Genomic DNA, 25,851 nt, shown 5'->3' with positions numbered 1-25,851 from the left:
TCATCTAGTAAAGGCTTCAGCACCGCCTCAAAGCCACAGACTGGGGACCAAGCCTCAGTGCATGAACCTCTGGTAGGAAAACCATATCCAAACCTCAGCAGGCATTATGAAAGATGGGAGAAAAAAAAAAAAAAAGCAAGTAATTTGCATGCCTTTTGCAGAAGCTATGCAAAAACTGAAGTTCAGTTGCTTCCGAATTCTAAACAGCAGATATGAATGTTATTCAGCCTTTCTTCAAAACCCCCATTTGTTATTGTCCAGACCATGTGAGCCAATTCAGAAGAAAAGCCTAGAGAAAGGGGTTGCATTCTCACTTAAACTCATAGTTCAAGGTGGCTGCTATCAAATTAAAGTAAAGAGAAAGGCCAAATATGGTGACTCGACCAAAGAAATACAACCACAGGGGCTGAGTGGTTTTTACATGAAATAGCAAAGCAAGTGGATCAGAAATTACATTTTTGATGAAATTATGTCATCAATGCTGGGATCACTTTAATCACTGCCACTACTCATGATTCATGAGATCTCATGAATTTAGCTCAGCTGTCGATAATGAAAATGACACACACACACATCAAGACGGCATGAAAAGTTTTATTATTAACATTATCGAGACTTTCCAGGGAGACTAGAAACGGTTTGACTAGCTTAGCTCTTACTGTTCTTAGGGTGATGGTTGTCACGAGCAGGCCAGGGTGTGTGTGTGTGTGTGTGTGTGTGTGTGTGTGTGTGTGTGTGTGTGTGATCTCAACTTCCTGCTCGGGCCAAAGAGCTACAGCAGAGATGTGGAGCCTGGGGCCGAGGGTAACGATGAAGCATGACAGCGGTCAGCAATCACATGGCAAAAGGGGAGCTGGTATCTTTGTTGTAGTCAAGTGAACTGTAAGTCTGATCTTGAACAGCCTGCACCTATTCAATCCCTAAGGCAACCTAGTCTGCAAAGCTTTATTAGTGGGCAGGAAGCTGAAAAGCTGGAATGCCCTTCAGGTTGTCAGATGTGGCCATAGGGGTTGATTAGCAATAATTTCCTAGAGTTCAAACTAGATGCCGCCAAGATGAACTCCTGAAGTCTGGGGTGGGGGGGGCGGGGGTCGCTTTCTTGTGCCAGGCCATGCCTGCTCAGCAGGGTCATCATGGTGCAGGCCACTCACTAACTGCTCTCCACCTTTGTTGGCTCTTACTGTCTAGTATTCTTTCTCCCTCTGAAGTTTTAGCGGGGCATGCGCTAGCTGCAGGTACCATATCCAAACCTGCCTCAGAGCTCGGGAGGGCTATGTAGGAAGCATTGGTAGAATGTACCATGTGTAGGTGGGATGGGTGAAACTTCCTTAAAGGACATAGCTTGCTCCCAATATCTTTTCTTTTTCAAGCTATCAAGTACAAGTACTGGTCTGAGACACTGACCATGGCAATGAAATAAACAAGTTGAATCCTGGATCCCTTGTTGACCTTCTGAAACCGAGGAGGCCCATCTGCTCTCAATTTATCAAGCTCTAGATTGTTATAGAAGAAATAAACTCACATCTTATATAAACCTTCCTATTTTGGGTTTGTGTTATAGCAGCTTACTCCATTTAGAAAAAAAAAAAAAAAAGTCCTCTCCCTGATCCGTTGGGTTTTAACAAGTATAAATAAGAAAGCTCAAATTTTACTACATGTAAGCAACCCAGGCCCTACAACCACCTGCGACCTCACAGATTTGGTGTGCTTCTCTTTTTGCTTTGGGTCTAAAGCATTTAGCTAATATAAGTTATGTGTATTAAATTGATAAATGAAAACTCAGGTAAATACATACTGACTTCCTTTCATTCTAGCACAGACATATGTCCATGGGCCGTTAAGTTTTATTGATTTTTTTGTAATAGATTAATCACAGATAATTAGATGAAGATAAATGAAGCAGACTTCCTTTCCCTCCCAGTGATGATGATTTTCTCTGATTCCCTGATTCCTGTTGCTCTGTGCTTTAGAATAGTCACTGTGTTGCTAAGACAACAGAGATACTGCAACTGAAAACTGGGATTAAAGTCAAGGCACTGTAGCCACCTAAAAGGATGTCATAAATAGTGTGTTCAAGGCCTTTTTCACAGTGAGACCTGTAACACTTGAATTAAGAAAAATGATTAGATTCCACCAACATTCTTCCAGAGGGCTTGGGGCTCTTGATGACTTCTATCCTAACATGAAAGCAACATCAGCGGACTGAAGAGATGACTCAGAAATTGGGCACTTGCTTACAAAGTCTGACAGCCTACATTTGATTCCCCAAGACCCATATAAAGCCAGATGCTCAAAGTGGCACATGCATCTGGAGTTCATTTGCAATTGCAGGAGGCCCTCGTGTGCCCATTCTCTCTTTCTCATCTCTCTCAAAATATTTTCTAAAAAGAAAAGATCACAATTAAAAAACATAAAAGAGCATAAGTGCGTGCATTTAAAATCAGGAAGTCATCATTCCACTTACATAGATCTTTCTTAAAGCCCCATGGGGGTAACTAAGAGGAACTTGTCCTTAAATTGCACATCTGCAGAGTCTAAAAAGAAAGCAAAATGAAGTATTCTGTCATAGGTGATCCCCGCCCCCACCAAAGGTACTTCTCACTGAACATCAGTACAAAGGCTTGGCTCTGGGTGGAACACAAGGCAGGCCTGAGACTCCCTGAGACCTGGGCTTGGCATGTGGAATCTGCATCTATGAGCAGAGGCAAAGATGATGGTCTCTTTGATGCACTTTTAAAGGCACAGAAAGTTTGGCAGCAGTGGTGGTAGGGAGAACCAGGCTGTATCTCCAGGTCTGTGTTATCAAGCTCAATGATGGCAGCAGCCATCCTGCTTTCATACAAGGAAGTAAAAACAAAATATGCGCACTGAATTTGTTTCCTGACCTAAAAGAAGGAATGGAAACAGCATGAAAACTATAAACTAAAGAGTGTCCTTCATATCACATATATTCTCTTGCACTGAGATGAAATCCACCAAAAGCAACATAGAGGCTGGGCATATGGTGCGGTGGTACAGAGCTTGTCCGGCATATGCAAGGCCCTGGGTTGGGTCCCCAGCGCTGCATAAGTAACACAAACAATGAGGAAGAGCCCTGTGTTCTCAGAGCTAGGACATTCTTAAAATTGTGCCCCTCTCTAAAGAAGACATCTGGTCAAAAAATAATGGCTGGGAAAAGGCAGTGGGAGATATATGCTCTCAACCTTTGAGGGAAAAAGACACTGAAGTGGCTGGAGACCCAGTTACAACTGTAGAATTCTTTTCTTCAGGCAAGAGTTAAGATACTGTTTAATTGTGGAAACTGAAGACTATACAATAAGGTCAAAAACTCTGCAGGAATCCTTACAGTCAAGTAAGTTTAGTCTAGCAAGTCAAGTGAAAACCAGAAGATCCTTTTTCAATATCTTAGTATTCGAAGCATAAAAAAGGAAATAGAAAAGAACACAGACCACTGTATTTTAATATTTTACGTAGCATAAATCATAATGTTTTATATACTACACTATACAGATAATACACTGTTACTTTCCAAAGAAAAGCAATTTCTTGGAGGGTTTCCTGAACGGTGACTCCATGTGGCTAAAAGCCTGACCCTTCAGCCATTGCTATGGCACGTGGAATACGAATGATGAGGTTCCAAGTCTTCTGGCTGTGCCTGCTTCTGCCGCCACTGAGGCAAGAGCCTCTTGGAGACCTGTCCCCTTCCATCTCCTGCACCACGGAACGCAGGCCGCAGGTGGGCGAGGGCCGTCGAGCAGCCTCTGTGCTTGGCTTCCCGTAAGCCTACTCTCCATTAGGAGAACTTGCGCTTCTTCATGGCTTCTGCTTTGATTGCCAAGCTCTTGGCACAGATGGTCAGGACCACAATGAGGACACCCACCACAAATGTCACCAGTGGCCAGAGGAAGCAGTGCAGGAGGACAATCTCATTATGCGTGCGATGCAGGAGCACGTCCTCTGGTCTGCAAGAGAGTGGAGGAGAGCGAAGAAGAAAGGGCGGTCAACCTCTCGGTGTGACATTGAAAACTGTACAACCTACAAATAAACTCGCTTTCCAGCCCAGAGTGAATAATTATCCTTGAAAGTGAATACTTCACTCTGATTATAAATACTATACTTTGGGCTTCAAACCCATTTCCAAAAGCTGTGAGCCCTCCAATCAAATAATTGATGCAAATTTGCACATCAATTATCATAACATTTACATGTTACAAAATGTCAAAAGTGTAGCAATCACTTATGGCTTCATTTTCCTTCACTCTAATTTGCTTAACATTTCCTCTTTCTTTTTTAAAAAATGTTTTTATTTATTTGCAAGCAGAAAGAAAAGAGAGGGAGGGAATGGGCACACCAGGGCATCCTGCCCCTGCTAATGAACTCCAGAAACATGCCACATTGTGCATCTGGCTTTATAAGGGTACTAGGGATCTGAACCTTGGCAGTCCAGCTTTGCAAGCAAGCACCTTAACTGCTGAGCCATCTCTCCAATCCAACACTTCCTCTTTCTTACTATGCTCTAATCTTACTTATCCCTACTAGCCAAGGGGTTTGAACCAGTCGAAAAATTATTGATGGGTAGGCAGTCTCCAACAAACCTAAACTAAATCTTAGCACTTAGGTTGATCTCAAATGATTTTAAATCAGAAAATAATAAATTAAAGCTATGTTCAAATAAGAGTGACAGGTGTAGCCCTCAAATCAATTGAGCTTTACTAAGTAGAGAATTTTATTAATAAGCAGGAAATGGGAGCACTGAATGCATTTCTTATGCTTCTGGGTGGGACTGACCATCATTATGAACCATTGACATGTATATGTGCGTGCGTGTGTGTGTGCGTGTGTGTGTTTACACACATATAATTTATTTAGTATGAGAGAGGAAGGGAGAGAGAATGAGCATGCCACATCCTCTTTGCTACCACAAACAAATTCTAGAAACACATGTGCCACTTTGTGAGTCTTGTTTTTATGTGGTTACTGAGGAGTCAAACCCAAGCTGTCAGGCTTTGCAAGCAAATGCCTTTAACCACAGAGCCATCTCCCCAGACCATGCCCATCTCCTTCTAGGCTGATCTTCAATGCCTCAGCAGCACACTTCTCCCTTCTCAGTGTGGGGTTCCATGTTTCAATTCCTGCATTGGTCTCATGATGGGACATGCAGATGAGAAATGCTCCACAAGCCACAGCCTCCCATCTTTGACAACTAAAGAGATATCCTGGGAGCTCCACTTACATTACAAACTAGGTTCACTTCAGTCACAGGTAGGTTTGTTCGATTATATTAGCTATATGTCCTCCAGAAAAAGAAGAAAATGTTGTAGACTAAGTAGCTCCACTGCCCTCAAGAACATCAAAGACTTCAGAGCACCAGGGCAGCCACTTTCACGGAGAACTGTCTCCCTAGGGCATGCGCACTAGTCCTAGTTCTTCTAATTCCAAACCTATTTGTCCAGAAGACTGACAAAGGATATTAAGAATTTCTCATTTACCTGCAGTGAAGGTATCAGGGGGCATCAATAGAAGCAGTTGTACAGCCTAGACTTGAAACTACCTAATCTTTACACTTTCCGTTCTTTGGTACATAATTTCAACTTTCACACATAAAGTGAGATTTTATTGACATCTTATCTCATATTATTTCAACAAAAATTTATATTAAATGGATAACAAATCATTGTAACAATTAGGCTAAAATCATGCCACATTGGAGGAATTGTTCCAGTTTCAGAATTCCTATTGCAACACATTATCTTCAAATTTTGGCCCACCATGAATTTAGATGTGTGGAACTTTTTTGCTACAGTAGGGCCCAGCAGGACAGTGATGTGGTCATGGCTTATTATTCTACATGTAGATGCTGATAAATAACCATCCACTACTGGAGAAGATCCTGCCTGGGATGTATGTAAACTTTAATGAGACTTTATAGGGGCCAACATCCAACTGCAATCCAGGCACAAGAGAGTCAGAGCCACATCTCGGTGTCCTTGAAGTCTGCATTGCCAGCACTACCATGATGCTCTTCCCAGCTACGGGTCCCCACAGCTGGCAGACTCCTCTACCTAAGTGTGCAGGGGAAGGTAGAGGTTGTCTCTTAGGGTGACCCTGTTTTGTTTCTGGGAAGGATTATTGGCACAAAGAGTGCTTCTAGATGTTTCATCAAAAGGGGTTAGATGTGAGGCAATGTGAATACACTTACTACTTCTAAACTGTACGCTTAAAATTGAGAGGTACTGGGGTTGAGGGGGACGGCTCAGCAGTTAAAGGCACTTCTCCAGCACATACATAGAGCCCAATGCCAAAGCATGTATCTGATTCCAACATGTATGCCACAATGGAAGGCGGAGCCAGAAGAATCCCAAGGTTGCTGGCTGAGGCTTACTTACTTACTGGGAGTTTGCAGTGGCAAGAGAGCCTGTTTCATGAAGATAAATTATAGTAAATTACAAGTTGTCCTCTAACCCCCATCTATGTGCACCCATATATACATAGATGCATAAACACATAAACAAAAAATTAAAAATCTTAAGTGTGAAAAAGGAAGAAGGTTGGAGAGACAGCTCAGTAGTTAAAGGAACTTGTTTGAAAAGCCCAATGGCTCAAGGTGCAATTCCCCAGAGCCCACATAAAGGCAGATACACAGTGTGGCACATGTATCTGGAGTTCATTCGTAGTGGCAAGAGGCTATGGTGAGCCCATACTAACTCTGTGTCTGCCTCTCTCTCTCTCAAATAAATAAATGAATATATTTTTAAAAAAACAAAAAGGAAATAAAAATAGAAAGGTAGGAAGTTGAGGAATTTGGTTTTGGAGATACTATTTTAGTGAATACACAATGTACTTTCCCTAAGTAATGTGATTTAACAACTAATTTTCCAGTAAAATATTCCAGCATGGGTCCTCTTTTGTATTTTTCTCCATTATTTAGGATATCGAATCCTTTACCACAATACTGTACAATTATTTGAGAAAAAAGCTCAGATGTTGGACTCCTTATTCATGTTGTTGGAAACAGTTTATAGAACATGTACTGAAAAGGATGTGTGGGAAATGGGGAGAAAGAAAGCAGCAACTGAACACTCTTATGTCCAGACACTTGTTTTGCTTGGAAACTTTTTAGAGTTCTACCTCCTGGCTCCTGAGCAACACTTAATTTTTAATGTTTCAGAGGGCAAAACAATATTACTCATTTTGAGTGAGCCATGCTGTAACTGTTTCAAAATCCTTTCCTGAGGTAGAAAATTAAATTATATTCACATTTCTTTAAAAAAAATAATTCTTGTCTCTTTCCATTTCACAGAGCATTAAGATGTTCCACAGTCTCCTCTAATAGGAAAAACTTCTTTCTCTGGATCAAGTCACTCAAGTTATGTGATTTCCTGAGATGACCCCTAAATTGTTCCTCTGTCCTAACTTGGCCCATTCTAAGTGGGTTTGTAGCTAGTACCCTAACTGAAGGTACTCCTCTGTCTCTGTTTTCTCCAATTTTCTCTGTATTGCTTGGCCCCAAAGTATTTCGTTTGGAATTCAGTTTTCCATAATTATCTGGTGAGGACTGAAGAGGAATGTTTTTATGAAAGTAGACCAAAAGCAAAAACCATGAGTACTCTGTACCCAAGGACTTCAAAACAGTGAGCAAGAGAGCAGGAGGCTTCTTCTGCAGCATGCAGGCACTCCAATGGAAAGCACTTCTTTTTGTTCATTTGTTTGTTTATTTTTGGTTTTTCAAGGTAGGGTCTCACTCTAGCCCAGGCTGACCTGGAATTTGTTCTGTAGTCTCAGGGTGGCCTCAAACTCATGGTGATCCTCCTACCTCTGCACCCCCCTACACCCATCCCAAGTGCTGGGATTAAAGTTGAAGGCCTGTGTCACCACACCCAGCTGGAAAGCACTTTTAAGCCCTGAGTGAGGAAGGTACAAATATCATAAAAGTAGAGAAAATGTTGGTGTAACCTTAGAAAACTTTCCGAGTGGCTGACACTAACTTGAGTGCAGCTGTGAATAGACAGTGCAAATAACAGCATGCTGGTCTGTTGGTTAGTTATTTTCTTTCTTTTGTCTTTTAAAGATTTTTATTTATGTAGAAACAGTATCAGCTACTAGGGTTGTTTGGATTTATACATAGAAAGATCTAAAAAAGGCTGACACCCTAGGATTACTTATTTGTATGTGTGTGTGTGTGTGTGTGTGTGTGAGAGAGAGAGAGAGAGAGAGAGAGTCTTGCTAATGTAGCCCAGGCTGGCTTCTAAAGCCATAGGCTGTCCTTGAACTCCTGAGCTCAAGTAATCAATCATTTCACCTCTATCTCCTAAGTGGCTAATACTACAAACATGTGTGAAATGTTGGGCTCCCAAGATTTTTCTATGACAAGAATTTCAATCCCCATTAAATTTCATTAAATTTTTGTTTGCTAAACTTGAGGAATTTTTTTTTTTTTAATTTATGGCTAGGCATGGTGGCATATGCCTTTAATATCAGCAATTGGGAGGCAGACATAGGAGTATCACCATGAGTTCAAGGCTACCTTGAGACTACATAGTGAATTCCAGGTCAGCCTGGTCTATAGTGAACCCTACGTAAAAAAAAAAAAAAAAAAAAAAAAAAAAAATATATATATATATATATATATATATATATATATATGGTTTTTCAAGGTAACAAGACAAATTGGTATAAATCACCTTAAATATAGAAAATATATTCCCTTTGACTTTGCCTCACCATGTAGGAGTCCTTCCATCCCATAGTGATTGCTCTGTTAGCTAGTAGAGAGAAACTACGGTGATTTTGTTTAAATTACATGGAAAATGTCTTAAAATTAATCTGTTCATATAGAAATTTGATGCAGGGAGGAGCTAAGGAAGGGGCTCCATGGTTAAGAGTGCTTGCTGTGAAAGCATGAGGGCTTAAGAAGGCCTCAGTTAAGGCATTTGCCTGTGAAGCTTAAAGACCCAGGTTTGATTCCCCAGTTACCACATAAGACAGATCTATAAGGTAGTGCATGCATCTTGAGTTCATTTACAGTAGCTGGAGGATCTAGCATGCCTATTCTCTCCCTCCTCCTCCTCTCTCTCTCTCTCAGATAAATAAAATAAAATCTTTAAAAAAATGTTATTTAAAAAAAGAAAAAAATTCTTCTCGTGTAGGCTGCTTGTTGTAGTCAGGTTCACACTGCTAGCAGAAACCACCCTACTAAGAGCAGCTTGTGGGGGAAAAATAAGAGTTTATTTTGGCTTATAGGCTCAAAGGGAAGTTCCATGATGGCAGGAGAAAATGATGGCATGAGCAGAGGATGGACATCACTTCCTGGCCACCATCAGGTGGACAACGACAGCAGGAGAGTATGTCAAACATTGGCAAGGGTACACTGGCTATAATATCCATAAGCCTGCCCCCAACAACACACTACCTTCAAGAGGCATTATTCCCAAATCCCCATCAGCTGAGAACCTAGCATTCAGAACACCTAAATTTATGGGGACACCTGAATCAAACCACCACATTCCACCCCTGGTCCCCTTAAACAGATAGCCATACATGATATAAAACAATGCATTCTTCCAACTTTAAAAGTCCCCATAGTTTTTATCACTCCCAATGATGTTCAAACATCTCCATAGTCCAAGGTCTTTGAACTGAGCCATACTACCAAAAAATCCCCTCAAAACCCATAATGGCACAAAATAAATGTTCACACTACAAAAGATGGCATGGGGCATAACAAAGAAATATTCAACCAACATAAGATTTAAAGTAACTAGAGCAGGGCTGGAGAGATTGCTTAGTGGTTAAGCGCTTGCCTGTGAAGCCTAAGGACCCCAATTTGAGGCTTGATTCCCCAGAACCCATGTTAGCCAGGTGCACAAGGGGGTGCACACATCTGGAGTTCGTTTGCAGTGGCTGGAGGCCCTGGTACACCCATTCTCTCTCTCTCTATCTGCCTCTTTCTCTCTCTGTCTGTCACTTTCAAACAAACAAACAAACAAAATAACTAGAGTAAACATCAAACTCTGTAGCTCCAAGTCCAACAACTCTAGTCAATGACAAATCGCCATGTCCATGTAATTCTAACCAGCAACAAGTCTCTGGAGTTCCAATTTTGCCCCCCAGCTAGGCTAATCACAGTCCTGAAAAACTTCATCTGGGGTTGGTAGCTCTTCTTAGCAGCCATCTCCTGGTCCTGGCATCTCCACTGGGCCTCCACTGCAACCCATGGTCCATCCTTATGGCTCCATTGGGTCTCCATGCAGGCATCCAGCAAACCTGCTTCACACTGCCCATGGCTGTTTCCAAAACACAATACCATGCTGCAAATTCAATGACTTTCTCTTTTCTGCATTTCTCATACTCCATAATATAAGGTGGAATACCAATTTGTTAATCCAGGGGGCAATAAAGCAGACTATGAAGAACATGACACTCCTTCAGCATTCAAGCCCTTCTAAAACACTGCATTCTTACTGTTGTCCCAATGCAAGTCAGCTAGCCCAATCTCAATGGCTGTAATCTCCCATACAATTGCAGCTGAACGGTCAAAAGTTTAGGCCCCAAAATCTCATTTTTTCAGTGCCATATCCCTCTGATCATACCAGTCCATTTCTATAAAAGCAACCCTGCACAAGTTCTCAGGACATGGCATAACAGTAAGCCTCTCACACAAAACACTTCTAGCTCAGTCCAGGCAAAGCTCTTTCTCACCCTCATAAGCCAAACCTCACAGTCCATAGTTCTTACTACTTTCAGATGTTTCCACTCTGACCAGAATAGTCCATCAAGCTGTATTTACAACACTGCAAGGCATCTCTTAGGCCAAAGTTTCAAATCCTTCCCCATTCCTCTTGAAAATCAGCTCCAAAAGGCCAAAAGCCAAATAGTCAGGTGTCTAGCAGTAACAATCCCACCTTCTGGTACCAACTTTATTGTTGTAGTCAGGTTTGCATTGCTGACAGAAATCACCAGACCAAGAGAAGCTTGTGGGAAAAGGGTTTTCACTTATACAGTTTAACAGAATTTTACTAAAAAATCTAAAAATGGCTTCATCATTATTTTGGCCAAAATAACTCTGGAGGCATGACTTTTGTTGCACATGTCAGCCTGTGGCATAGCAGCACGGCTCAAGGACACCAAAAATGTGATTTCATCCCCCAAGCCTTGCAGAAGAGTTACTATCTCATTCTGTTTCAAATTTTATTGTTTATAACATGACCTCCTTTCAAAAAGAGTCTGTAATAGATACTACAAACAAAAGATTTGGATAAATGAAATAATTTGGCAGCAAAGAGCAAGGGTAATAGAATTATAATGGGGACAAAAGTAAAAACCTCAGACTAAGAAAAGCAACTGCTGTGTGTACTTTTTCTGAGGAAATGCGAACACACATCTACTCACCCCAGATAAGGCACCAATGACAGAAACCAAAAAATGATGTCACTCAGGTCTAGTTTGGTGAAGCAATGAGTTTAACTGGGGTTACTTACAGGACCATGAATGACATATAGGCTGTTATACCCTGAGGAGACCATGCTCCTCTCTCCCAGCAATGTTAACTGTGGAGGAGGAGGTGCTCTCATGTGCCCCTCCCCTAGCAACTGACAACTGTTGGTAAGTCCATGAGGAAGGGTAGGGACTTGTGAGTACCTCTACTCTAGTAACAGTTAACTATTATAAATCCTTGGAGAGGGCTGGCTTAGCAGCTAAGGCATTTGCTTGCAAAGCCAAAGGACCCAGGTTCAATTCCCCAGGACCCATGTTAGCCAGATACACAAATGAATAAATAAAAATAAATAAATATTTTAAAAGAACATTCGCCAGGTGTGGTGGTTCACGCCTTTAATCCCAGCACTCGGGAGGCAGAGGTAGGGGATTGCCATGAGTTCGAGGCCATCCTGAGACCCATAGTGCATTCCAGGTCAGCCTGGGCTAGAGTGAGACCCTACCTCAACCCCCCCCCCATAAAAAGGAACATTCATTCAAAAAATAAATAAATCAATCAATCCTTGGAGAGGGGTATAGCCTGCAGACCCCTTCCCCTTCTGTACCAACTGTTAACTGTCCATAAATCCTCAGGAACAGGTGAGGCCTAGTGAGCCCTTCGCCAATTCCAGGACAAAGTTAATAGGGCCAATCTTGTGCCCGCCTTCCTCAAGTAATCGCAGCTACTGAAAGTTCAAGAGGGCAACTGCTGTGCTCAGACGACAGTGTTCCACAACAGCTACCCTGTTAAGTATAAGTGAAAATGATCTCTGAGCCTCCTGGAACCCAAGTAAATACGAGTCACCCAATTGCTATAATAAGAAAAAGAAACATGAGACTTTGTTGTTTTGCTAGTGCTAACCTAGTAGAAAAAATATTTTGTGTGTACTTGGACATTAAGTAACATGTTCAGCACATTTCAAAGGCCCCAAATAGCAATTTTACAAATGAGTTAATGATGAAATTGCTTAAGAAGTTTTCACAGTATTGTGTCCAAGGCTGGGTCAGATATCATAGCGTTCCAGCCAGTGCCTACCATTGCTCACATCTGTTAACAATTGACTTAAACCAGGCTTTTAAAATATTAAATACACCAGCCTTGCTTTTGACAACAAATGAAGAGCAATTTGTTCCAGACTGAAACCACTGTACAGCCTGGAAAGCTGTCACCCTATGTTCCTGACATGGAGGTGACAAAGTAAAATTTTATAATGAAAACCAAAAACATGAGGTACATTCTTTGACAGATTAACTTTATATGCTTGGACCTGGGTTTTAAGCAGCTGCATACTGTTTTCTATACAAGCCTCAAATATCCTAACAAATATTTACATTAAATGTTAATAGTGAAAGAGGCAACTCTTTTTATAAATAGACAAAAATTACTGGTCTTTGGGCTGGAGAGATGGCTTAGCGGTTAAGGCACTTGCCTGCAAAGCCAAAGGACCCAGGTTCGATTCCCTAGGACCCCCAAGAGGCACATGTATCTGGAGTTCGTTTACAGTGACTGGAGGCTCTGGCGTGCCCATCCTTTCTCTGTCTCTCTTCTCTCTATCTCTCTCTCTCTGCTTACAAATAAATAAAAAAATTTTTAAATACTGGTCTTAATAGCTGATCTATAAAAATTTGGGGGTATATATGTTAGTCAGCTTTCTGTTGCTGTAGCAAAATATTTGAGAAAATTCACTTATAGTAGAAGCTCCTAATTTTGGAGGTTCCAGTCTATGACTGACTGAACCTATGATGAGGCATGACATCGTGCTAACAGCACAAGTCAGAGCAAACTGGCTCCTGACAGCCAGGGCACAAAAGAAAGGAAGAAGATATGAGAATCCCACAGTACTCTTAAAAGGCATGCTAAGAGACCTGCCAGCCCTCACCTCTCAAAAGTGACATTATAGTGCCACACTGGGAACTATGCCTTTAATGCATGAGTCATTGAGGCACTTCCAAGACTCAAGCTATAGCAGGGCACTCCTCTTCCTCCTCCTCCTCTTCTTTTTAATAAGACCACATGCTACGGGCTTTCTAGGAGACTGGATTAAAACATTACCCATGAAAATTGCACGCTTTGATCTGATTTCAAAAGTGTTTTTCTAGTAGAAAGTTTTTCAAGATTGACTGGTAGAAATGTTGGAAGGCTGGAAGTATAGCTCAGTGGTAGTGTGTGTACTTAGTATGCACAAGGCCATAGATTTAAACTCCACCAAAGAATATAAAAAGTTGAATTTGGTTTTGGTATAACTGAGCTGTCCTTGTTGTGAGTAATTAGCTAATATGTCTAATTGCCATGGAAGCAATCACATGACCTTACCAAGAGGATGGAAATGTACACTTGTCTTCCTATGTGACCACAGGAAAGGCACATGTATAGACAGTTTGAAAATAATGGGAAGACAAGGACCAGACAGAGAGATCCTATTCTTCCTCATGTCTTGTTGATTTGCAATGGGGGCCCATTTGGAACCCCAGAAGTAGCAGGAAGGTTATTTTAAGCTAAAGAAATTCGAGATTCAACAGATGAGACTAAACTTCTAGGAATTTCCCTTATGTGGCCAACAGTAGTGACTTCTGGAACATGAGGCTACCATAAATTTCCTCTTGTGGCTTTTATAGTCTTGAAGAAGACAGGGAGATCACCCATGCTAATAAGAGAAACTAGTTCTCCCAAAAACTCATTTATCCTTCCTACAGGATCCTTTTCTTTCCCTTCCTTTACACCCTCTAAGTAGACAAGCCCTGAGTCTGAGTACTTCTTCCTTGTTTTTTGTGAAGGTCTTGTGCCCATAAAAAAATATTTAATAAAACCCTGGTATTTATATACTGTTTCTTCTATTAACTTTTTTCCAGTTTCACAGTTCCAAGTAGTTAAACATGGTAGAGTAAAGGGTTTTTGTCCTTCTCTCCACCATTATTGGCTCATTTTTGTCCATGTAGGTCTAGCAATGATATTGTATGATAAGGGCTTTCAAAAGCTTAAGAGGTAATTATATCAAGACCATGGCTTTACTTCAGAGCAACAAGACATTTTCCTACCTGTGGATGAAAATGCTGATTATACATCTATGTTAATCACATCCTTACAGTTTCCTTAACTGTCTTTTCCAGGTAGACTAAGAATGGCGATGTGTAACTGTGTAAGAGTCATACCTCAGATTTCCTATTATTTGTGGAAGAAATTGAATCAAGTTCAAACTTGCTATTTGTGGAGAAAAAATTTTGCATTTTGCTTTGGCCGGTGATGCAGCAAAGTGGCAGGTGTGCTATTTTGTAGCAATAAAGGGTTGAATTTGTTATAAAGAGGGGACATTATAGTTAAGTCTATTCTAAAGGAAAGGCCTAAAGAAACATAGGACAGTATACTAGAACTTGAACTTGAGTTGGACAAACATGGATGTGATATGAGCTTTTCAATTTGCTAGCTACATGATCTTGAGAAAAATTCTTAATTTGTCTTTGTTTTCTCACTGAAAAATGGGTGTATTAATGTAACTTTTCTCACTGCTGTGACCAAATAACTAATTTAGGAAGTTAGGAAGGAAGGATTGGCATTGGGTCAAATTTAATAGGTGATCCAGTCCCGTATGGCAGGAAAGGCACAGTAGGTAGCGGGTGCATGAGGCAGCTGGTTGGTCATGTTGTGTCCACAGCTTGGAAGATAGCAAATAGCAGACAGGAAGTAGGGCTGGTCTGTAAAACCTCAAAGCCTGCCCCTGTGGTCCTCCCCCAAGGCATTCCACAATAGTGCTAAGAGCGAGGGACCACATGCCCAAACACATGATCCTATGGGGGATATTTTACATTCAAACTACAGCAATGGGAATAATAACATCAACCTTATCCCTGAGGAGTCATTGAGATCCTGGAAGTGAGGCAGTTAGCCAGGTAGCTTCTGAACAGAATATAAATAAGGAGTGATAATGAGAATAATTATCACTATGCATCAAGATGATGCTAAAATGTTGGCAGTACTGTCTTCTCCAAATATCTCTTTTAACTGAATACCGTAAGGAGCAATTCCTTTGATCACAGACTAAAATTCCTTTTGCTACAAACGCCTTTGCTCCTCCTCAGCCCCTGCACCCAAAGCATTCTAGTCTGCAAAGCACATGCACATGGAGCAGAGGAAATAAACAGAGTAGTTTAACAAGCAAATGATTATTTTCAATTCTAATATATGTATCTCAGGTAGAGATAAGCAAAAAATAAAAACAGAACAAAAGCACCCATCAATAACGTTAGACTCTTCCTTAGGAACACAAATAGAAGTGAGACATGAACAAGCCATAGTTGAACAGCACTGAGATTATGTCAGAGGCTGGGCTTGGCCAGTGTTTTCTTACCAAGATGACTGTCTCCCTCTACAGATGCAGCCCAGATTAGTAATGGTCTCAACAAGTCTTTTGAATAAAGGCCTGGGAAAAAGTGATGTGCTTCTCTTGAGGTTCTATTCACACTGTGTGGTAATTATTTTTAGACAACCATCTAATTTCTCTATCTGATTCTTAAAACTGTGGCATCAGACACCTGTTATGTATAACTCCTATGTGAGATGGCTCCTGAGTGGTCAGAAAAAAGAAAGAGATGTCATTGTTGAGATTTGTAACTGGAAGGATGTTTATTGTAGTGGTTTGCATAGAATAGATGGCCCCCAATATATTCGGTTGTTTGTTTGTAGTTTGCATCTGCTGGCTACCTAGCTGGAGGCAATGTCACTGGGTGGATCTTAAATTGTGGTGGTGGGTTTCAGATTTCAATCTAAAGATATGCAAAGTGTGCCTAGCAGGAGTTCCTGAAGTGTGCTGTGGCTTTTGACCTTTAGGCTTGTACTTCTCTCTCTCTGCTTGGTCCTGTGAAGGCAGCCCAGCTTCTTCTGCCATTTATGGAACTTCCCCTGGATCTGTAAGCTTCAATAAATCCCTTCCTCCATAACTGTGCCTGGTCTGGAAGTTCATCTCAGTGAACCTGAAGCTGTCTGCAACACATAAACTTCTGACTAAAAGAAACAAAACAAGGACTGAGTCAGTTAATCCATTTTATCCTAAAACCAGCTGGGCATTAAAAAAAAAGCTTTCTTAATGAGAAATCCTGTATTGTTCTCCCATTGATAATCAAGGAAAAGAGATTTTTAAAACTTGTTATATATTCCCTCAGATCAGACGCCTTACAACAGGAATTCCAGGTCACCGGTTTTATTGAGGTAGCCTGCCTGTAAACTGGATCACAGCTTCATTCCGGAAATGCCAGTGAGCTTTTCTGAAGGTGGGGAAACCTGCTCTCCACAGTAATTCTATCTGCAGTTTTTCTGAGATACCAAGTGACTTATTTATTTCACGACTGGCCAAAATGTTTAAACTTAAGTTCTAAGCAAAAATTAAACTGGAGGAAAGGTGCCTACATTCTTCTATTTAGACATAGACTCACCTGATAATTCTTATCTTGTGTTATTAATCTGTACTTTAAATTTTAAAGTGAAAATCCAGTACAATTAAAATCAGTGTGAGGAAAATGAATTATTGAATAAACTGTGTTGGGACAATGCTAGTCAGTTGAAGGAAAATGTTGACTACTTCTTTCCCTCCCCTATACATACACATTCTAGATGGAGCAGATTCTAGATGGAGCAGAGCTTTCACTGTAACAGAAACCATGGATCTTCTAGAAGAGCACCTAAAATAAATTGCCATGGACTTACCTCCTTTGTAAAATATAAAACCAAAATATATTAAAAAATAAAATAAAACAAAATCCTTATTAATACTGAATGAGGGTATTTATGTCGACAGCATTTCTTTACAAAACCCTTCACTGGATAGGTGATCCCAAACCTAGTTCATATCTAAGTTTGCTGATACAGAAAACTAAATTTGTCGACCCACAGAACAGCACAGAAAGACCATCTTTTACAATTGTTGGCATTTTCTTTTTTTAAAAATTTTTAAAAAATGATTTATTTATTTATTTATTTGAGAGCGACAGGCACAGAGAGAAAGACAGTGGAAGAGAGAGAGAATGGGCGCGCCAGGGCTTCCAGCCTCTGCAAACGAACTCCAGACGCGTGCGCCCCCTTGTGCATCTGGCTAACGTGGGACCTGGGGAACCGAGCCTCTAACCCGGGTCCTTAGGCTTTACAGGCAAGTGCTTAACCGCTAAGCCATCTCTTCAGCCCTGTTGGCATTTTCTGAAGGTCAGAGTTAAAGAAGAGTCTATGCATGGTCAGTGTAAGTCAGCAATGGTACCGTTTGCACATGACTGACTACCTTTCTTTACCTTGTTCACTAAATAACAAATTCAAGCAGCTTAAACCAACAGACTTACTCTCTTACATTTCTAGAGGTCTCACTGGGGTAACATGAAGGTTCTGGTAAGACTGCATCCTCCCAGAGACTCTGAGAGAATGCTTTCTTGCCTTCTCCAGCTTGAGGCTGTCTGAATTCCTTGGCTCAGGGGCCCTTCCTAGCATCTCTTCATCCTCGGATTTGTCAATGAATCTCCTACTAATCTCTGATCAAAGGACTCTGTGATTGCATTTAGGGCCCACTCAGTGCCATGTAGTCTCCTCATTTCAAAATCCCTTTCTGGTGTGCCTTGGGTGGGTGAGGAAGTGTTGATTGTGGGCAATGTTTGGGAGCACACTCAGGGAGGACCCAATGACTACTCCAAGTTTGGAGACAACAAACTAGACTGGAATACCCAAACTGCCAACCCTGTGGCTGCAGTCCTAACACCCACACAGGCTTGGGGCTGACTGCACAGTAAGCCAGCTGTGGGGCATCCACACTGCCTCCATTCAGAGCAACCTACCTGTCAGGCCTGGGGCACCAGCCCTGTGCTTCATGTGACTCTGGTGTCAATCACCCTCCAAAGCCCTCAGGCTTCAGTAAATACCACAGGGAGAAATGAGTGCTGTCTGGATAGCAAGCAAGCCAGGCATGCCAGGGCCACACCCTGACCCTCATGGAGGTGAGACATGCAAGGATGACCCTGCTAAGACCCCAGGCCACCCAGCTCAAGAAAGTGGGAAGACATGCTCCCCAAAGTCACCCCTTAAACAAAGCTGACCTGCTGATACAATGCAGGGGTCATAAGAGAAACAAGTACCTCACTCTCAACCCAACAAGTGGTCAAACTAGAGAACAGCAACCAGCAACACAAAACATGCAAGACATCAAGTCAACAAATCCCTACCAAGAATGCTTTGTCTCATAATGAAAGCCTGCAGTGAAAACATGGTGCATACTCCAGACACAGAATGCCACAATGAAGACACACTAAACATAATAAACAAAATTAATGAGACCATGAAGAAACGGATGGTGGAACTAGAAGAAAGTCATCAAAGACCCAACAATCGCATGAATGATTGCAAGAGACATCACCAAGAGCACATAGCTCTCACTTCTTGTCTCATATAGTAGAAGAAAAGCACAGAGCTCTAAGTAGGCAGATAAATGATTTGAAGTTCAGTCAACAAATAGATGATCTTAACAACTAGGAGATCCAAGCTTAATGAGGAAATGATCAAATGCAGGCATTAATTCCAAAGCACAACAAAAAGTCAAACCGGGACCTGAAAACAAAAATGGAACTTAATAGATGGATAGAAATGATGCAGAAAAATACAACAGAGAGCAAAAATCAAATAGTCCTCTTAAAAGCCTCCTTAGAAAGCCTCACTAACAGAGTAGATCATGTGGAGGACAGATTTTCAGAACTTGAAAACAAGACAGAGGAACTGGATTATGAGTCCAAAACTGTGTCAGTTCAAAAAATTGTGTGAACATGGGCTGGAGAGATGGCTTAGCGGTTAAGCGCTTGCCTGTGAAGCCTAAGGACCCCAGTTCGAGGCTCGGTTCCCCAGGTCCCACATTAGCCAGATGCACAAGGGGGCACACGCGTCTGGAGTTCGTTTGCAGAGGCTGGAAGCCCTGGCGCGCCCATTCTCTCTCTCTCCCTCTATCTGTCTTTCTCTCTGTGTCTGTCGCTCTCAAATAAACAAAAAATTAAAAATATGAAATATATATATATATAAACAAAATTTAAAAAAAATTGTGTGAACAGAATATGAAGGAATTGTGCTATATACTAAAAGATCAAATATTCATATGGGCATACCAGAAGGAGAAGAAATACAGGCCAATGGCATAGAGATCATCAACAAAATTTTGAAATCAACAAGAGAAAGAACAGAAAACACGCCAGATTCTGGTGACTGAACAACTCACTATTAAACAATGGATGGGTCATGGAAGAAATGTACCAAATAACTCCTACAGGTGAGAAACTCTTTCAGAAAAGTGCAAGATACAAAATCAACACACAAAAATCCATAGCGTGGGCTAGAGAGATGGCTTAGCAGTTAAGACATTTGCCCGCAAAGCCAAAGTTTGATTCCCCAGGACCCACGTTAGTCAGATGCACAAGGGAGCACACACAGTGGCTAGAGGCCCTGGCGCACCCATTCTCTCTCCCTCTCTCTCTCTCTCTCTCTCTCTTCCTCTTTTTCTTTCAAATAACTAAAAATAAAATATTTTTTTTAAAAAAATCCATAATGTCCATATATGCTAAAGACAATCATATGGAGAAAGAGATCAATGAGGCTGTCCCATTTTCAAGAGCCAGAAAAAATTAAGTATCTTAGGAAATCACTAACCAAAGAAGTGAAAGACTTATGCAATGAAAGCATAAAAACACTGAAGAGTGCTGGAGAGATGGCTTGATGGTTAAGGTGTTTGCCTGCAAAGCCTAAGGACCCAAGTTCAATTCTCCAGGTCCCACATAAGCCAGATGCACAAGGTGAGCAAGTGCACATGCGTACAAGGTGGTGCACATGCCTGGAGCTTGATTACAGTGGTGAGGCCCTGGCATGCCAATTCTCTCTCTCTCTTGCTTTCTCTCACATTAAAAAACAAAACAAAAAACAAACAACAACAACAACAACAAAAAGAAAAAAAGCAAGAAGATGAAAAGACCTCCCATGCTCATGGATTAGAAGAATCAACATCATAAAAAAGGCCATTCTACCAAAACAATTTACAGATTCAATGCAATGCTATTAAAATTCCAGCAACTTTCTTCACAGAGGTTAAAAAAAATAGTCTCAAAATTCATATGGAATTATAGAAGACCTCAGATATCCAAAACTATCCTCAGGAAAAAAAAAAACCACTTCAGGAAGTATCGCCATACCTGATTCAAATTACATTACAAATCCATAGTAATAAACAGCATGGTACTGGTAGAAAAACAGACATATAGATCAATGAAACAGAATAGAAGATCCTGGCCTTAGTTCAAGCAACTACAGCTACATGAACTTCAGCAAAGAAACTATGCCCACTGAAGAAAAGACAGCATTTTTGACAAATAGTACTGGAGAAACTGTATAACCATGCATATAAAAACGAAACTAAAAGCCAGGCATGCCTTTAATCCCAGCACTCGGGAGACAGAGGTAGGAGGATTGCTGAGAGTTCAAGGCCATCCTGACAGTACATAGTGAATACCAGGACAGCCTGGGCTAGAGCAAGACCCTACCTTGAAAAACAACAAAAACAAACAAACAAACAAACAAACAAAAAAAAAAACAAACTAGACTCCAAATAGATCAAGGGCCTCAATATAAGACCCAAAACTCTAAAATGTTTGGGGGGGAAACAGGGAGAAGTCTCCAAGACATAGGAGTGGGAAAAGAGTTCCTGAATAAGAGCCCCCAGCATCTCCGGAAATTAAACTCTCAAGCAGTAGGATCTCATGAAACTAAAAGGCTTTTGTGCAGACAAGCCTACCATAAATAGAGCCAATAGACAACCCAGAATGGGGAAAAATCCTCACCAGCTATATCTCCCAAAGAGGCCTCATATCTAGAATCTACAAAGAGCTAAAAAAACTAAGCAATAAAAAAAAAAATCAAGCATTCCACTCAAAAAAAATGGGACAGAGAACTATCAAAAGTTGAAATATATATGGCCAATACTCATATAAAGAAATGTTCAACATCTTTAGTCACAGAGAAAGGCAAGTGAGATTCCATTTTACTCCAGACAAGGTGGCAACCATCAAAAAATCAAATGACGACAAAGGTTAGTCTGTGAGACTGTGGAGAAAGTGGAACCCTTATTAGCTGCTGGTGGTAGAGCAAATTTGTATACCATTCCTCAGTATCTACCTTGTACACTCCACTCTAGACTTCAGAAATACTTGCTCAACCACATTTATTGCCGCTCTAGTCACAACGGCTAGGAATTAGAGCAAACCCAGACACCCAGACTGATGAATGGATACTGAAGATGTGGTACATTTGCCCAATGTGCTTACTTTGCAGAAGCAAGGAAAATGAGATAATGAAATTCACTGGAAAATGGAAGGTCTTGGAAAATATCATCCTAAGTGAGGTCACACAGACTAAGAAAGACAAATGTACATGTTTTCTCTCATATGTGGTTCCTAAGCTGGACCAGAGGGAGGAGTCTAAAAGAGAGTGAGTATTAGGGACATGTGCTACGTGTAAGTAGAACAAGACCAGGGAGGAGGAGAGGAGGAGATACCACACAAACAAGTAAAGGGAAAGAATATTGGGGTGGGGGTGGGGGGTCAAGAAAAGGGAGGACAGAGAAATAAACTGCACAAAACTGAAGACTAAAGCAGTCAACACTATAGGAAACTTCCTCTTGGGGACCAGTATATGAGATAGAACCCCGGTTAAGAGAGGTGAATAGACCAGACAGAAATGCCCAGGAGAAGGTGGAGAAAGCTTAATCCTTAAGCCACGATCTCTGGCTTGTGGATCCCAGGGTTGACCCCCGCCATGAGCAGTTGGCCAGGGCAATCTGTATGATTCCCAAAAGCAATGAAGGCCTTTGCTAAGCACTTGCTTACCAGATAGAGCTAAAAGGTAAGACCCTATTGCTGAAGACACCACAGGCTGCCATCTCAGAACACCGGTTCAAATATACCAGTTCTCACGGATGTAATTAAACTGAGAAGTTACCCCAAACAATAAAGCAGAGGCAAGCAGAAAAACCATTCAGACCAAGAAGCAGTATTCGGTTCCCGTCACCACCACCAGCCAGCCAGGCTCAGCGAGTGGGGAAGCCACGCAGGTGTATCCAAGCAGTGAAAACAGGGAATCTAGACAGCATGGACAGGAAGAAGGCCACAGACTTTATAGTACAGAAAATGTATTCTTTTGTCAGATTCAGGTATGCAAGGGGAAGACCTGATAGGTTCATAGATTTACACAGCAGGCCCCAGGGCCAGCCCAACTCAGCCCATTTTATTCAGGTAGAGGGCTAGGCTGGTGGTAGCCGAGGCACTGTAGATCAGTCTCGATCAGACATGAGTTCCATTTCTACCAAGAGTTCCACTCTTGTGCCAGGGCAAGGTGTCGCGTGGAGGTGGTATCTCCTGGTTCTTTCTGGGCCTCAATTTCTAACTGAAACTGCCTAAAAGAAGCTAGATTTCTCCTATCCTTCCTTTTCAATCTTATAAGGTGATATCAGGTAACAAGAGAGATAATACAAATCCATGGCTATTAGGATGCATAGACATCTTTGGAGACCAATATGCAGGTAACCACATTACTGCAAGTTGTTTTCCTGCAATATACTCATTCCTCACTAACACAAGTTTTCCATCCTTCTCTGCAGTTAGTCATCCTAAATTAAACCATGAACCAAAACACCTTCAAAACAAAGCAAAACAACAAAATCCCTGATGAATAAATATTTTTGTATTATCAGAATCCAAGTAAAAGAAATTTTTTTTCATTCCTTTCTCAGTATTTTCCCTTCTTAAAAAATATTTTTATTTATTTACTTTTAAGCAGGGAGACAGACAGAATAGATACAGACTGAGAGAATGGGCGAAATGTTACAATTTAGTGCAATCCTCTATGAGGCAGTGCCTCTTTATTTTGTGCGGGATCTCCTTTCTCTGTTTTAGGTCTTTGTTATTTGCTTTGTGACAGTATTCTTTATCAAATGTGTCCAGATTACTTAAATTCTACTTTCCTCAGATCTGCAAGATTCAATCACTAGCAGTTCCAAACTTCATATTGTCTTAACTACTATGTTGAATTCATATGTTGGAATTCATATGTTGATTTGGTTTTTTTTTTTTTGCCTCTAAATACTCTTCAAGAATTGTGAGTTTCAAAATTGAGGCAGAATTTCCACACAAGGAGATTCAGAGGGTACAGAAACATTGATTAGTCCATCATGTTGGTTTCTTTTCCTTTTTTCTGGTGTGTATATAGTATGTGGTATATATGTGCACAGTTCATGCATGTGTATGTTCATATGTGTGTACACATCTGGAGGTCAGAGGAGAGTGCTGGGTATCCTCATCTGTCATCATTTGGCCTTATCTCCTTGAGATAGTTTCTTTCACTGAACATGGAGCTCAGGCCATTTTTCAACTAAACTAGCTAACCTTTGAATCCCAGAGGTTCTCTTGGCTCCACCCTGCTCAGTGCTGGGGTTACAAGCATCAGCAGCCATGCTTTCTGTGGGTGCTGGAGATCAAACTCAGATGCTCATGTTTGCACAACAAGCTCTCTCACTCACTGAGCCATCTCCTAGACACATCAGGCTATTTTATTACTCTGATTTCTAATGTTAACACTTATTTAAAGTTTCTCTATCCAACCTTGTTATATTTTTAACAGCCACATTTCCTATACAATGATTTTTTTTCAGTACTATATTATTAAATGAGATTTTAGCTAGAAACGGAGATGTTTAAGGGTAAACCATTGTGTTCCCGAAGTGTCACGGTGCTCATTTTCCATTTCACTGATACTGATTCCTGGAGATTTATGACACTATTGCTTAAAAAATATTCCTCTGTTCCTTATTTAGAGGAATGGTTTCTTATACATCAAAAATTTCTTGATGCAATCTTGCACCTCTGAAAATTCAGGGCTACAAAAGGAACTTCAAAGACAAGCCAAGCTCTAGAAACAAGTAAAAACACCAATGCAAGTTAAACACATGTATGACTTGTACACCCATATTCCTTGTACTGGTTAAGACAAAAGAGGCTGGGGAGATGGGTCACTGGTTAAGAGCACTTGCTGTCCAAGCATGAAGACCTGGGTTCAGTTCCCAGCATCCACGAAAGAGCCAGGCATGGCCATGAATCTCAATGCTAAACGGGATGCAAACAGCAGGAGTGTTGGGGCTTGGTAGCCAGCCAGTCTAAGCACAAAAATAGAGAGCTCCAGGTTTGGTGAGAGAATGTCACAAGGAAATAAGAGACAGGGGAAGAGACCCGAGGTCTGTACATGTATGCTCAAAGTACACACACCTGGGCATGTACACCTGTGAATATACCATACACGCACGCACATGCACTTGCATGTACACACACACACACACACACACACACACACACACACACAAGAAGATAAAACAGCTCCTTATGTACTTTGTAACACAAAAATTGGAACAAAGAAAAGGCATCTAACAACGTGAGAGGCTATATCACTGAGCAAGTCTGTATGTGTCTTACCTTCCAAGTGGTTAAAAACAGGGTAGAGACGTATCTCAAATAAGACGACTTCAAGGGCTGAAAAGCAGGTGTGATTTTCATGGTCAACTTAACTGTATATATGGAATCACCTAGGAGACATGCCCCTGGGTGCATCAGCGAGAGCATTTCTAGAAAGGTTTAACAGAGGTTAAGACCTGAATGTGGGGAGCAACTTCCCAGGGTCTGGGATCCTGGACTGAATAAAAAGAGGAAAGGGCAAAAGTAAACTGAGTACAAGAATTCATCTCTGTTTCCTGACTGTGGACAAAATGTGAGCAGTCACCTCATACTCCTGCTGCTATGGCTAGAGCCATGCTCTGCTACCCATCGTGCAAGGATGGACACTATCCCCTCAAACTGTGAGCCAAGACAATCCCTTCCTCTCTTAAGATGTTGTTTGTCAGAGTCCAAATCTGCTTGTTTCTGGTAAAGGAAACTGAGGTTATCCCAGCAAAAAAGATGCTCTGAAAGATCATTTTAACAGCCACATTTTGTGTCATTTCCCTAAGCTGAATCATGTTCTCAGCCTTCGCTCGAGACAAAGAGGACATGGGAACCGAGCAGGTGATATATTCACAGATCACACACTTGCAATGTGGGTGTGAGAAACCGTTTCCAAGGAGAAAATGACAAACATACTGATGCACCCAAAATAAGACCATAAGTAGGGATTCCATTGGGTGGTTGGAAGGCTGGCAAGAGCTTCAGAATTTTGGTTCTCAAGGAAATGAGCTGGATAAGGGATCCCCTCAAATGTCACTGTTTCTCCTTCCAATATGAACAGTACTGGGCATATTGTGTACGGTTGATATGCGGCATTTCAAAAGAGGTCAAGAAACATTTTCT

The 25,851-nt window shown here is 41.2% G+C and overlaps 1 protein-coding gene across 1 annotated transcript in view; it reads right to left on the bottom strand.

The window, feature by feature from the left end:
- Nucleotides 1-576: 576 nt before the first annotated feature.
- Kcnmb4 (potassium calcium-activated channel subfamily M regulatory beta subunit 4) overlaps nucleotides 577-25,851 on the bottom strand; it is an 86,354-nt gene continuing 61,079 nt past the window's right edge. The window contains exon 3 of the mRNA XM_004650097.3: nucleotides 577-3,962. Coding sequence (XP_004650154.1) covers nucleotides 3,794-3,962 — 169 coding nt within the window. The 3' untranslated portion in view covers nucleotides 577-3,793. The remainder of the gene's footprint in view (nucleotides 3,963-25,851) is intronic.

This window comes from Jaculus jaculus, chromosome 6 (genome assembly GCF_020740685.1).
Source record: "Jaculus jaculus isolate mJacJac1 chromosome 6, mJacJac1.mat.Y.cur, whole genome shotgun sequence".
NCBI classification, from domain to species: domain Eukaryota; kingdom Metazoa; phylum Chordata; class Mammalia; order Rodentia; family Dipodidae; genus Jaculus; species Jaculus jaculus.
The sequence above is the reverse complement of the archived record's forward strand: the minus strand, read 5'-3'. Positions and strand labels throughout refer to the sequence as shown.